This window comes from Lynx rufus, unplaced genomic scaffold (assembly GCF_022079265.1).
Source record: "Lynx rufus isolate CCGP_SWC_20201006 ecotype Redwood Valley unplaced genomic scaffold, mLynRuf1.p SCAF_6, whole genome shotgun sequence".
In the NCBI taxonomy this organism is placed as follows: Eukaryota; Metazoa; Chordata; class Mammalia; order Carnivora; family Felidae; genus Lynx; species Lynx rufus.
In genome coordinates, this window is record NW_025814878.1 from 105,503,600 (window position 1) to 105,518,414 (window position 14,815).

A 14,815-nucleotide genomic window follows, 5' to 3' on the forward strand; every position below is an offset into this window, starting at 1 on the left:
TTTCTCTAAGCATAATGTCCTCAAGGTTCATCCAGGTTGTATGTAGCATGTGTCAGAATCTTCTTCCTTTTTAAGGCTGAATGATATTCTATTGTATGTATATAGATTTTATTTTATCCATTCACCCACCAATAGACACTTGCGTTGCTTCTATCATTTGTCTATTGTGAATGATAATGCTGTTATGAACATAGCTGTGCAAATGTCTCTGAGGCTCTGCTTTCCATTCTTTTGTGTATATATCCAGAAGTAAAACTGCTGGATCATATGGTAATTCTATTTTTTTTTAAAGGAACCACCATACAGTTTTCCATAGTGGCTGTACCATTTTACATTCCCACCGGCAGTGTGCACAAGGGTTGCAATTCGTCCATATCCCTACCAACACTTGCGATGTTGTGCTATTGTTTTTGTTTGTTTATAACGGCAATCCTAATGGGTATCAGGTGGTATCTCGTCATGGTTTTTATTTGCATTTCCCTAACGATTAGTAATGTTGAGCATGTTTCCGTGTGTTTATTGGTAATTTATATACTTTCTTTGAAGAAATGTCTATTTAAGTCTAACACAATTTTTAATTTTTATTCCCCCTTCTCATTTTTTTGTTTGGAGCATCCTTCTACCCCAACTTCATTCCATCCCCATAACCCACATTAAGACAGTACATCTGGAGAAACGGGAACCCTCTTGCACTGTTGGTGGGAATGCAAACTGGGGCAGCCACTCTGGAAAACAGTGTGGAGGTTCCTTAAAAAATTAAAAATAGGTCTACCCTATGACCCAGCAATAGCACTGCTAGGAATTTACCCAAGGTATACAGGAGTGCTGATGCATAGGGGCACTTGTACCCCAATGTTTATAGCAGCACTCTCAACAATAGCCAAATTATGGGAAGTGTCTAAATGTCCATCAACTGATGAATGGGTAAAGAAATTGTGGTTTATATACACAATGGAATACTACTTGGCAATGAGAAAGAATGAAATCTGGCCTTTTGTAGCAATGTGGATGGAACTGGAGAGTGTTATGCTAAGTGAAATACGTCATACAGAGAAAGACAAATACCATATGTTTTCACTCTTAGGTGGATCCTGAGAAACTTAACAGAAGACCATGGGGGAGGGGAAGTAAAAAAAAAAAAAAAAAAAAGAGAGGGAGGGAGGGAGTCAAACCATAAGAGACTCTTAAAAACTGAGAACAATCTGAGGGTTGATGGGGGGTGGGAGGGAGGGGAGGGTGGGTGATGGGTATTGAGGAGGGCACCTGTTGTGATAAGCACTGGGTATTGTATGGAAACCAATTTGACAATAAATTGCATATTAAAAAAAAAGACAGTACATCTTTGCATATTTTCTCTATCTCTATATATTATGCATGTATACATTTATAAAGATTTTTATTTGATTTATAAAAATGGGATACTATATATACTCTTGTGCATCTTTGCATTAACTTGATTTTTTTTTGTTAATGACTCATGATATTCTGTGGTGTGGATTTATTCAAACATCCTCTAGAGAAGGGCATTCATATTCCCTTTGTTTCAGTCTTCTGTTGACTCCAAAAAAAGCAGTACTGAACATCTTTGTACACACACTTCCTAGTGCTTACATTTCTATGGGATAAATTCTTAGGAAAGGTAACTTTCATAGATGCTACTAGATTATTTTCCTAAAATGCTGTAGCAATTTAGTTTTACACAAGTATTCCTATTCTCTGCATCTCTGCCAGTAAGATATTTTATAACTCTAATTTCTCCATCCTGATGAGTATGAAATCTCCTTGTCATTTTACTGATTAGTAACAAATGAGTCTCTTCATATACACTGACCACCTAGATTTTCTCTCCTGTGACTGCCTTTTCATATCCTATGTCCATTTTTCTATTTTGTTCCTACTTGATAATCTATGAGTGCTCTGTTTATCCTAAACATTAAATGAAAAAAATTGGTAAAGGGTACGAATAGGAAATTCAAAGAAAACATAAATAAACATGAAGTAAGGTACTCAATAATTAAGGCAATGCAAATTTAATTGATGAGATGCCATTCATACACATTAAATTGGCAAAAGTTAAAAAATCTGACAACATACAGTTTTGACAAAGCTGTGGAGAAATGGGAACTCTCTATACACTGTTGGTGGGAATGTATATTAGTACCACTGTTTTGGAGACTAACTTGGCAAAATCTAATAAAGATGAAAATGCTGATATCCTAACAACTCAGAAATTCCATTTATTGGTATATACCCTACAGAAACCTTTGTATCTATGCAACAAGGAGACAAAACAATGTCCATAAAAGGACTGTTAGTGATGGGGGTGGGGGGGGGGAATTATCCTAATTGTCCATCAGCAGGAGAATGGAAAAACTATGGTAAAGTTATCAATGGAACACTTCACAGGTACATGCATCAACACACATAAATGTAGAACCAACACCGAAATGAAAAGTTGCAGTATAATACATCCAGTATGAAGCTTGTTATATAATGTTTAAAGGCCTCCAAATCAATACATACAATGTTGACAGATTTAATAAATGGAAGTATAGAGGCACACACAAGAATGAACAAATGAATTAATGAAAGTACTTATCCCTAGGGTAGGAGAAAAGGGAGCAAGATTAAAGGAATCATACTGGGTACTCTGTATTGTTTTATTTACATAAAGTATGAGGAAATGTTGTATAATGTGGGCATACAGGTGTTTACTGTGTCATTTCTGTTTTTATCTGTATATTTAAAATATTTCACAATACACAAAATTATTTTTTAAAAGGACATTTACATAAAATGCATTTACATGAAATAGTTTAAAATAATTCTTACTTTTTAAAAATAAACATAAACATGGGAAATAGTTTTCTTTTAGAGAAATAATACACTAAGTGCTATTATATATGCAGCATACCTTGCTATAAGTTACCAAGAAACAACTTCCCTTGAATTCTAATCTTGGTGCTAAAGGCCAGTTTAAGTCCTAAAAAGTAACGTGACACCCTATCAAAAACAAAACAACAATGAAACACTTTCTAAGATGTCTCTGATAGAGAAATAGGAAGGCAGAAAATATATCTCATGTAAACATTCATTTTCTATATTAATCTTACACAGCTTAAAAAAACTAGATAAAGCAATAATGCAATGTTCGAGAAACATCATTAAATATGACTTTTGGTTGATGCTGGCTTTACCTTCACGAAAGCAGAAAAATGCGTTCATAAATGACAAAATACAGAACTAGTTTTAAATAAAAAAAATAATACTGTGGGCATGTTTCGAAATTACTTACCACAATTACTGATTTTGCTTGTTCACAATGCTGGAAATCTCCATATCGAACAGACCTACGTCCCTGGTAAATGAAAAAATTTTAAATTAACATGTAAAAATACTATATTCAGTATTAAAACTGTTCAACCAGTAAACAAATAAACATATTTATGCATATAACAGTTCTGGCCAATTTTAATATTTATAACATTCATTCTATTCAATGATGAAAAGTAAATTATTTTCCTTCAAAACCATCCTAACATTTTCAAGCCATTAATAAGTATAGTTCTTTAAACAATACGACATTTATTCTTCTAGGCTGCTATACTTTCTATTTTCATAACTGACTATTTCTAATCACTGGGTAGAATGAGGACAACTGTATCTACATTTCCTCCTAAACTTTCTATGGAATATCAGATTACAGTAATACCCAGTATGTATTTGGGCCAATATTAAAATGAAATAAAAAAAAAAAAGACTAGACATATATACCTCTAACTCAATATTCCCAGAATAATTTATCTGTAACGAAAGTTCAATTTATTATCTGACATCAATATAATGAAATTACTTACATCTCGATCTACTGTAGTTGCAAAGCCAATGGCTTCTTTTTGTGTACAGTTAACAGCTTTCTGAAGGGTATAAATAACTTGTTCATAGGTATGCACCTCATCATTAAACAGCATGCAATAGTAGGTATCACTCTTCTCTCTGTGACATAAAACATTAATTATATATTATCTAATTGCATATTCTCTAGCTCCAGGCTGATTTAGTAAGAGCATACTTTGCTCTAGGGAATGTGCTAGGTACTGGGCACATATCTATGGCAAAGTCATCCGCAGTCCCCATCCTCTATGACATTACCATCTGATGGGGAAGATATATATTAGACATGTAATTCTAACTGAACTAGCCTTTATCAAGAAAAACAGAATGCTGCAGTTGGACAAAACAGGTCTGGGACTTCAGAAAAGAACTGCCACAGAAGTCATCTGACGCCTAAAGTCAGAATTGGCTATCAGTGGTTCTCAACTAGAGGCAATTCTCTGTCCCCCACAGAGGACCATTTGGCAATGTCTGGAGACATTTTTTGTTGTCATGACTGGGGCAGGAATGTCACTGGCATCTACTGTATAAGGGCCAGGGATGCTGCTAAATATTCTACAATCCACTGGGCACCTGATGGGCTCAGTTGGAAGAGCATGTGACTCTTGATCTCAGGGTTGTGAGTTCGAGCCCCATGCTGGGGGTAGAGATTACTAAAAAAATAAATAAAACAAAAAAATTCTAGAATGCACTGGACAGCCCTTATAACAAAGAACTAATCTGGTCCTAAACGCCAACAGTTGAGAAACCTGGGCTAGAGGAGGGTGAATGCAAAGGTCCTGAGGTGGCAAAGGGAAGTATTAGGAACTGGAACACAGGGAGGGAGAAGATTAGGTTGGAGACAGGCAGAAATCTTGAAGCCCTTACAATGAAAATTGATTTTGCCATTCTAAGGGCATTGAAGGATTTAAAATAGGAGATATAGTCAGATTTGCCTTAAAGTTCACTGTGCTACAGTGTGAATGAATCTTAAGGGACAAGAGTAGATATGGCAGTTCAGTTAGGGAGGCCATGTTGCTGAATGATTAATTAATCTGGACTAGGATAGTAGTAATAGAGAGGAACAGAAGTAGAATTTTTTTTTTTAATGTTTATTTATTTTTGAGACAGAGAGAGACAGAGCATGAACAGGGGAGGGTCAGAGAGAGGGAGACACAGAATCTGAAGCAGGCTCCAGGCTCTGAGCTGTCAGCACAGAGCCCGACACGGGGCTCGAACTCACGGACTGTGAGATCATGACCTTAGCCGAAGTTGGACGCTTAACCGACTAAGCCACCCAGGCACGCCAGAAGTAGAATGGTTTGATGGAGGGAGAACCAGCTGGACTTGAAATCTAAATGGGTATAGGTGATTCAGGTTTCTGGGTAGTTTACTAACATGGGAAAACATTATAAAAGAAGCAAGTTAGATTCTTTTCCCTTATATATTGGTAGCCTTGAACCTACAATGGAACAAAAAGGTAAAAACAAAACTCTTCTGAGGTGCCTGGGTGGCTCAGTCGGTTAAATGTCTGACTTCGGCTCAGGTCATGATCTCACAGGTCATTGAGTTCGAGCCTTGCATTAGGCTCCTTGCTGACAGCTCAGAGCCTGGAGCCTGCTTCAGATTTTGTGTCTCCCTCTCTTTCTGCCCCTCCTCTGCTCTCACTGTGTCTATCTTTCTCAAAAATAAATAAACATTAAAAAAATTAAAAAACAAAACTCTTCTATGCTCTAGGGTCTAAATTTGGGCTTTCGATCAATGGCTCCCAACTTGAAGTACAGGCACATCTTGTTTTATTGTGCTTTACAAATACTGTGGGGTTTTGTTTGTTTTTACAAATTGAAGGTTTGTGGCAACCCTATGTTGAGCAAGCCTATCAATGCCATCTTTCCAACAGCATTTGCTCATGTCCTGTCTCTACATCACATTTTGGTAATTCTTACAATATTTCAAACTTTTTTTTAATGATTACTATATTTCTTATGGCAATTTGTGATCACTGATCTTTGATGTTACTATCCTAATTGTTTTGGGGCACTCGGAATCATATTCACATAAGATTGCAAACTTAATTGATAAATGTTGTGTGTGTTCTTACTGCTCCACCCACCAGCTGTTTCCCCGTCTGTCTTCCTCTCCTGGGGCCTCCCTGTTCCCTGAGACACAATATTGAAAGTAGGCCAATTAATAACCCTATAATGGCCTCTAAGTGTTCAAGTGAAAAAAGAGTCAGTTGATGTGGCGAACTTTATTGCAGTGGTCTGGACCCAACCTACAAAACCCACAAGGTACACCTGTATGTGAACACAAGTTCCTGAGGTACCATTTTCAACATTTCCAAAAGGATATAGCTAACACCTTACTTTTTAAAAAAAACAACCCACAACCTAATTATCTAGAATACTACTGAAAAGCAAAACAGAAACCACCAATGTTCATCAGACCCTCACTTCAACTTGTAATCAACCTTAAATATGAATACAATTCCAACAATCTCGGTTAGATTTAAAGAGACTGTTGCTTGAGGCAAGCACAACACATGGAAAAGGAAGCCCTTAAAACAGCTATGGCCCAATCCAGCTCTCTGGTCACATGTTCGCAACCTCCTCAATAATCTAAGTACAAATGGTAAAAATATTAGAGTTACCAGTTTTATCACACGAAGAACAGAAAACTGCCTGTGCCTGAAACCAGAGGCAGAGCCCTGACATGGCTTAACTAAACCAATCAATTAACAGGGAGAAACCTCTACCAACTAAGTGGATCACACATATTTAAAAGCTATAAAACAAAAGAGTTGTTCTGTGGGAAAGTAATTATTAAGAAAGAAAAGATTATGCTCTATCCTTCTATCCTTGCTCCAACTCAATTTGAGGAATTAGAATCAAAATGGTTAAAACTGAGTTTGAGCAAATACGAATATGAAGAATAAATGTGTCACACTTACACCATCTCTAAATCTGCTGGCAGTTCACTTTCTTTTTCCCAGGTTAGTATCTCGACTGCATATCGAAACATAATAGCAAAAATGTTGTAGGTTCTTGCTATCACATCTTCTGATAAATGCACAAGAGGATCCTGAAAGAACAGAAAAAAAAAAAACAAAAACGCAACCATCTTAAATGCACATTAATTCTCATCTTCCCTTACCTCAAAATACTAATGTAAACAGCTGGCTGATCTTCCAGCTTCGGCTTCTCTTCAGTTTGAGCCTGTACATTACATCCCACCAAATCCAGTTTCCTAAAACACTTTGTTCATAATGATCCCAATTACTGAATCAAAATGTTCAATGGCACCCCAATGCCTAATGCATAAATCTAAACATTTTAGAAAGGCATTCCAAGATCTTTAAAACTTAACATCAAACCATCTTTATAGCTTCATATCCTCCTAATCCCAATTTCCAGAGTAAACAAAGGAATGTTATCCGAGGGCAGACCAGCAATATTTAGTTTTACAGGTATGAAGGAGAGCCTGATTTTGAGGATTCTAAAGGGAAGAAATCAACAAAGTCAGAAAACTACCCCTTGATTCCCTTGTCTACTTTACTTCATCAGGGCATGTTGCGTATGCATGGAACAGGGAACTTTGCATCTTATACTTAACTGGGAGTATGTCACAAAATTTCTAGGTTATGTGAAAAAGTATTACTATAAACATACACTGAGTTTATCATACCTTTTAGGCAAAATGTTTTACATGATTTTAATCTTTATGCTTTCTCTTAAATCTAAACATGTTATTTAGCTTAATGGCTAGTTAGTGTTATATTCATTTCTCAAATAAGATAATCAGTATGTTCCAACATCATAGAATAGGAATCAACACATTCTTGCAAATATACATGAAGGATACAGACATTTTTGCGTATCCTCACCAAAGATAAGCCTAGTAGAACTGACACAAAACAAATGGAGAGGAGGAATAAAAAGAATGGAGGAAAAACAAGACAAAGATTCCTAAAGGAGATGGGTGTAGAGCTTGAAGAACAGAAGAAAAAGTAAGAAGAGTAAGAAGACTTTTCAAAGTCTTACAGCACTTTTTTAACCTACACAACTCTTCTCAATGGATTGCTTTATATGTCCCATGTAAGAAAATTTTTTTATCCTACCAGCATAGTTTATTTGACTATTTCTTATAGAGGCTAGAAATGATTAACATAGTGAAACAATCCATACAAAGAAGGAACCAGAACTGGTACATCCTGGGGATTCATAAAAGTATGGGTATTAATAACAATATGAACCTCATGCTACACCAAAATAGAAAGTAGAAAATTCAGTTTCCTTGGAGATATTATCTTACAATTATTCCATTTCTCACAATTATGTCCCATGTTACAAGACATCAGAGGATGAAACAATTACAACAAACAAGATTTATAAGCACGGAACAGATCCTTAAAGAGAAACTGCTGCCAATTCTTGAGAATCCAGGCCAGTAGTGTTCAAACTGTTGTACAAAATCCCAGGACCTGGTAGAGCTGTTTCCTGTTTGAATTTTACATCAGTTTAAAAATATAGAATTATCTGTATTTTAAAATAGTAATGTAAAAATATACTCTAAAATGTGTTATATTACATATTGGGGATCACCAACTGGTAACTTTGCTATTACATTGGCCAAATTTGGGGCAGGCCAAGGAATACAGATTTTTCTGCTATTTTTGGATACACATGTCAACTTCTTGAAAAATGATCACTGATTAAAAAGAATTATTTCTGCAGTGAAAGGATACTAGGCTGCGCAAGTCTACTCATATGTACAATAGTAAATTAAACACTAGAAAGACTTCTGCTCAAATTGCTCTTATGAGAGCATTAAGTCAGTTGGAATGAGTAAATAAATGACCATCTCATCCTATGTTGTATTATCAACTATGACTAATAACTAGTTCTTTGAGTATGTTTATTTTAGAAAATACACATCTTTGTCAGTGAGTCAACTTGAGTTATTCTTCTTTCAAACCAGAAGAATACAAGGCATATTGTTAAAAAGATCATCTGTGCTTATGTTAGAAGGCAGTGGGGGTTATGGAAAACTAGTCTTTTATGTGATACACTACTGTAATGTTTGAATTTTAAAAAATTTTGTTAATGTTTATTTATTTTTGGGAGAGAGAGAAAGAGACAGAGCATGAGCAGGGGAGGGGCAGAGAGAAAGGGAGACACAGAATCCAAAGTAGGCTCCAGGGTCTGAGCTGTCAGCACAGAGCCCGACGTGGGGCTCAAACTCACGAACCTCAAGACCATGACCTGAGTCGAAGTTGGATGCCCAGTCGACTGAGCCACCTAGGTTCCCCATTGAATTTTTTTTAATGTAAGCATATACTGTATTATAATAATAATTTTAACTCTTATCATATGCAAATAAGCTATGGATACGGAAAAATTACATTTCTCTATATTGCCCAACTAAAACTAGTAATAAACTAGAAACCAGTCATCAAAACAACCTCACTTATTTCACAAGTTGACTTTCCAACAAGTAACTAATACACAATTCAACTTACAAAAAATAAATTCATTAATAATACCACTTTTAGTGATCACTGATAGGATAAAGATGTAGCATATGTATACAATGGAATTATTACTCAGCCATAAAAAAGAATAAAATCTTGCCATTTGAAACAATGTGTATGAATCTATAAGTTATAATGCTAAGTGAAGTAAGTCAGGCAGAGGAAGACAAATACCGTATGATTTCACTCATATGTGGATTTTTTTTTTTTTTTTAAGTTTGAGAGAAAGAGAGAGAGCACAAGCAAGGGAGGGGTAGAGAGAGAGGGAGAGAGAGAGAGAATCCCAAGCAGTCTCCATGCTGTCAGCATGGAGCCAATACAGGGCTTGAACTCAGAAACCATGAGATCATGACCTGAGCTGAAATCAAGAGTCAGCCACTTAACTGACTGAGCCACCCAAGTGCCCCTCATATGTGGAATTCAAGAAACAACTGAACAAAGAAAGAAGGACAAACAAAAGACGGACTCTGAAATATAGGGAATCAAATTGTTAGTTACCAGAAGGGAAGTGGGTGGGGGGACATGTGAAAATAGGTGAAGGGGATTAAGAGTACACTTAATCATGAGGAGCACTGAGTAATGTGTAGAATTGTTGAAACACTATATTGCACACCTGAAGCTAATATAACACCGTATGCTAATTATACAGGAATAAAAAAATAATACCACTTTTATCTGTTATTATTAAGATTTTTAAATTTTTTTTTTTAACGTTTATTTATTTTTTTGAGACAGAGGCAGAGCATGAACAGGGGAGGGTCAGAGAGAGGGAGACACAGAATCTGAAACAGGCTCCAGGCTCTGAGCTGTCAGCATAGAGCCCAATGCGGTGCTCGAACTCACGGACTGTGAGATCATGACCTGAGCCGAAGTCGGCCGCTTAACCAACTGAGCCACCCAGGCACCCCTATTAAGATTTTTAAATTAGACTTTTATTAAAAAAAAATTCCACTGCTAAAAATTACTTTAAAAATCAGTGCAATGTAGCATCATCAACAATAGCCAAATTATGAAAGAAGCCCAAATGTCTATCCACTGGTGAATGGAAAAAATGTGGTATATGTATATGTATGCGTGTGTGCACGCGCACACACACACACACACACACACACACACACACACACACTGGAATATTACTCAGCCATAAAAAAGAATGAAATCTTACCATTTGTAACAATGTGGATGGAGCTAGAGAGTATTATGCTAATGGAAATAAGTTAGTCAAAGACAAATACCATACGATTTCACTAACATGTAGAATTTAAGAAACAAATGAACAGGGGGCAGGAATAAAGACAGGCAAACCAAGAAACAGACTTTAAAAAATTTTTTTTTAAGTTATTTACTTATTTTGAGAGAGACAGAGACAGCACAAGTGGGGAAGGGACAGAGAGACAGGGAGAGAGAAACCCAAGCAGGCTCTGTGCTGTCAACTTAGAGCCCAATGTGGGGCTCGAACTCACAAAATGTGAGATCATGACCTGAGCTGAAACCGGAGTCAGATGCTCAACTGACTGGGCCACCTAGGTGTCCCACCAAGAAACAGACTCTTAACCATAGAGAACAAACTGATGGTTACTAGAGAAGAGGTAGGTGAGGGATGGGGTAAATAGGTAATGAATATTAAGGAGGACACTTGCTATGATGACCACTGGGTGTTGTATGTAAGTGATGAATCACTAAAATCTATACCTGAAGCTAATATTCCACTGGCTAACTAACTGGAATTTAAATAAAAATTTGGAGAAAAAAATAAAATCAGGGCAATACACTGTTAAAGAGTTCCATTACTGAAGTTCAAATTACCATTAAGACGCTCTGGGTGGCACCTGGGTGGTTCAGTTGGTTAAGTGTCTGAGTCTTGATTTCAGTTCAGGTCATGATCTCATGGTTCGTGGGTTCGAGCCCCACATCGGGCTCTGTACTGACATAGCTGAGCCTGCTTGGGATTCTCTCTCTGCCCCTCCCCTTCTCACATTCTTGCATGTGCTCTCTCTCTCAAAATAAATAAACTTAAAAAAAAAAAAAAGACTTTGGGCAAGTTTTTAAATCTCTCTAAAACCCAAGCTTCTGCAGCTATAAAATCTCTGTAACAGCAGTACTTATCTAACAGGACTGTTCTGAGAATTAAATGAGATAAACAAAGTATAGTACTTGGCATAATTTTTAGCTATTAATAATCACAAATCTGCATTCATTTGAGATGAGAGCAGTATCGATAAGGGAAAATTTCAGGTAAAAAAAGTCTTCACCGAGGTCGTTCATTCAGTGCATTTGTTACTGAATTAAATTTCATTCCAAAAAGGTTTTACAGCAACTTAAGAATACATCAGTGTAATGAGACAGTATTTAAAAAAATAGATGTACAAAGTGGGCAAAACCAGAATAAAGGTAGGAAAATTAGGTGATAATATGTTTACTGTAAAGGCAGATCATATAAATTTCCAAATAGCTACTACACACAGGCACTGTTTCCAAACATTTGGCTCTGTTTCCCAGAAGCCTCAACAAAAGGAAACGGAATCAGTTACCAGACCCATAGCAAGAGAAACATAACACTTCCTAATGCAGAGACGGAAGAGAAACTTCTTATAGTTCCTATGAAGATGATCAAAAGAGACAGTCCAGACTCCCTACTTATCCCCATGCCCAAAGGGCCCACTGGAAATCTGGCTGGGCATTTACTGTTGCCACAGTGATGGGAGATGCTACTGCCATTTAGTGAGTGGGAAATAAGTAGAGTAAACACAATGCTTCTGACAGCATGTATCTGGGATCAGCAAACTTTTCCTGTGAAGAGTCAGATACTAAGTCTTTTAGTTTTTGTAGACTACAGGGTACTTGTTACAGCTGCTCAATTTTGCTGTTGCAGTGGAAAAGCAGTTATAGACAATGCACAATTAAACATACCTGTGTTGCAGTACAGTTTTGTTTATAGACACCGAAATCTGAATTTCCTACCATTTTCACATGCCACAGACACCATCCTATTGATTTTTTCCAAATATTTAAAAATATAAAAACCATTCTTAGTTTATGATGGTGCCAGTAACGGGCCTCTATGGGGCCATAGTTTGCTGATCCCTGGCCTACATAACGACAAAAGTCCCATCCCAAATGCCAAGAGTTGAGAAGATCCATGGAACTGCTAAACATTATCCCTAGAGAAGTGTATTATCAAGTATATACTTGATAATATACAGGTATATTTTTTCCAACTTTTTTCTTAAGATGCAGGCTAAATGTATAATAAAAAATTACATTCAATAAAAACAATTCTATGACAGACTAAAAAAGTACATTGCAAATATTTTATAGCTTTCTTCCATTTTAAGCATAAAAGATAAAAAAACCCTAGATATATGTATAAATTTACTGAGTGGGGACCAGGAATGCTAAACAAAATGCTATTTTAAAAATAGCTTCTCTTACAGTCTTATCCTTGAGGACTTCATTTCTCTTAACTGAATTCTTAAATTGGAATTAAATGGCAGAGTGTGGAGGTTTATTCTCTGTCAAGTTGCTGCAGTATAGATTCTCCACGCAGAACCATATAACTTAAGCCAGGCAGGCAATCTTGCTAACATCTTCCTAACAGGAAATTAACTCAAGTCGTCAATATTTGATAGCTACCCAACTGATGTACGAGGATAAAGTCAACAGAGTAACTGCAAGCAAATTTTATTCAAAAATTATTTTCAGTCTATCTAAAACAAAGATTAAAAGGTAACAAAAGCCCTAAGATTTTTCTAAGTAATTTACTGAGGTGAAATTCACAGAACAGAAACTCAGCCATTTTAAAGTAAACTAATTGGTGGTATTTAGTACATTCATAATATTGTACCACTACCACCTTTCTATAGTTCCAAAACATTTCTATTACTTCAAAGTAAAACCCCCTACCCATTAAGCAGTTTTTGCCATTCTCCCCTTCCCCAGCCCTTGGCAACCACCAGTGTGTGCTTTGTCTACAAGTTTACCTATTTTGGGTATTTTATATAAATGGAATCAGACAATATGTGTTCTTTTGCGTCTGGCTTCCTTCACTTAGAATAATGTTTTGGAGGTTCATCCAAGTTGTACCAGGTATCAGTATTTCATTCCTTTCTATGTCTGAGTACGTTATCTGTACACCACAATTTGTCTATCCATTCATCTACTGATAGACATTACAGTTGATACTCATTTGAACACCTGCTTCCAGTGCTTTTGGGTACATACCTAACAGTGAAATTACAGGCTCATACGGCAATTCTATGTTTAATCTTTGGAGGAATAGTCAAACTGTTCCACGGCTCTGAATTATTTTGCATCCCCTTTAGGCATGTACCAGGGCTCCACTTTTTCTACATCTTCACCAACACATACATTCCTTTTTTTCTGATTATAGCCATCTTAGTGGGTGTGAAGTGGTTTCAATTTGCATTTCCCTAATAACTAATGATGCTGACTATGTTTTCACATGTTTGTTGGTCATGTGTATTATATCTTCTTTGGAGAAATGTCTATTCAAGTCCTTTGCCCATTTTTGTGTTGTTTGTGGTTCTGTTGTTGAGTTGTAAGATATATACTCTGAATACGAAACCTTTCTCAGATACATTAAGTCCCCCCTTATCCATGGTTTCGGTCACCACCAGGTCAGTTGGGAGACTGGAAGCAGATACTCTTTCTTCTGAGGCATGGTCAGAAGGTCAACAGTAGCCTAACTTTATGTCACAATGCCTATGGCCTTCACCTCACTTCATCTCATCAAAGTAGGCATTTTATCATCTCACATCATCACAAGAAAGGTAGGTACAGTACAGTATTATGAGAGCAAGTGAGTGAGTGCTCACTCACCTAACTTCTATTATGATATACTGTTATAATTGTCCTATTTTATTATTAGTTATTACCAGTCTCTTACTGACAAAAAATTAGACTTTATAAATTAAACCTTATCATAGGTATGTATGAATAAGAAAAAAACTAGTATCTATAGGGTTCAGTACTATCCACAACTTCAGATATCAACAGGGGGTCTTGGAACACACCCTCCATGGATAAGGTGGGACTACTGTATATGATTTGCAAATGTCTTCTCCCATAGTTTTATACCAGTCTTCATTTTTTTAAATTAAAAGTACAGCTCTTTTTGTCAAATACTTGTCTTGTATTTTTACAAATGGAAATCCAATATATAAAAGAGATAAAAATGGAGCTCCTCCAATAGAAGTGGAGAAATCTGAAACTCTAATCACTGGGTGTCTGTTGCAAATCCTACACCACTTACACAAGGCAAATGAAACACAAAATATATGTTTTTCATAGCACTCAATCATTTCACACAAATTTTAATCTGTCCTAAGCACAGTGGAACACAGTCTAAAAGACTCTGTCCTGCACCATAAAGTGCAGGTCAAATATTTGAGA

At 36.3% G+C, this 14,815-nt stretch overlaps 1 protein-coding gene across 8 annotated transcripts in view; it reads right to left on the reverse strand.

The window, feature by feature from the left end:
* Nucleotides 1-14,815, reverse strand: part of UBR2 (ubiquitin protein ligase E3 component n-recognin 2) — a 126,138-nt gene that overhangs the window by 70,144 nt on the left and 41,179 nt on the right. For all 8 annotated transcript variants that reach the window (XM_047101345.1, XM_047101343.1, XM_047101344.1 and 5 more), the window contains exons 5-7: nucleotides 6,824-6,954; nucleotides 3,858-3,996; nucleotides 3,296-3,358 (exon numbers count right to left, since the gene is read on the reverse strand). In XM_047101345.1, coding sequence (XP_046957301.1) covers nucleotides 3,296-3,358; nucleotides 3,858-3,996; nucleotides 6,824-6,954 — 333 coding nt within the window. The remainder of the gene's footprint in view (nucleotides 1-3,295; nucleotides 3,359-3,857; nucleotides 3,997-6,823; nucleotides 6,955-14,815) is intronic.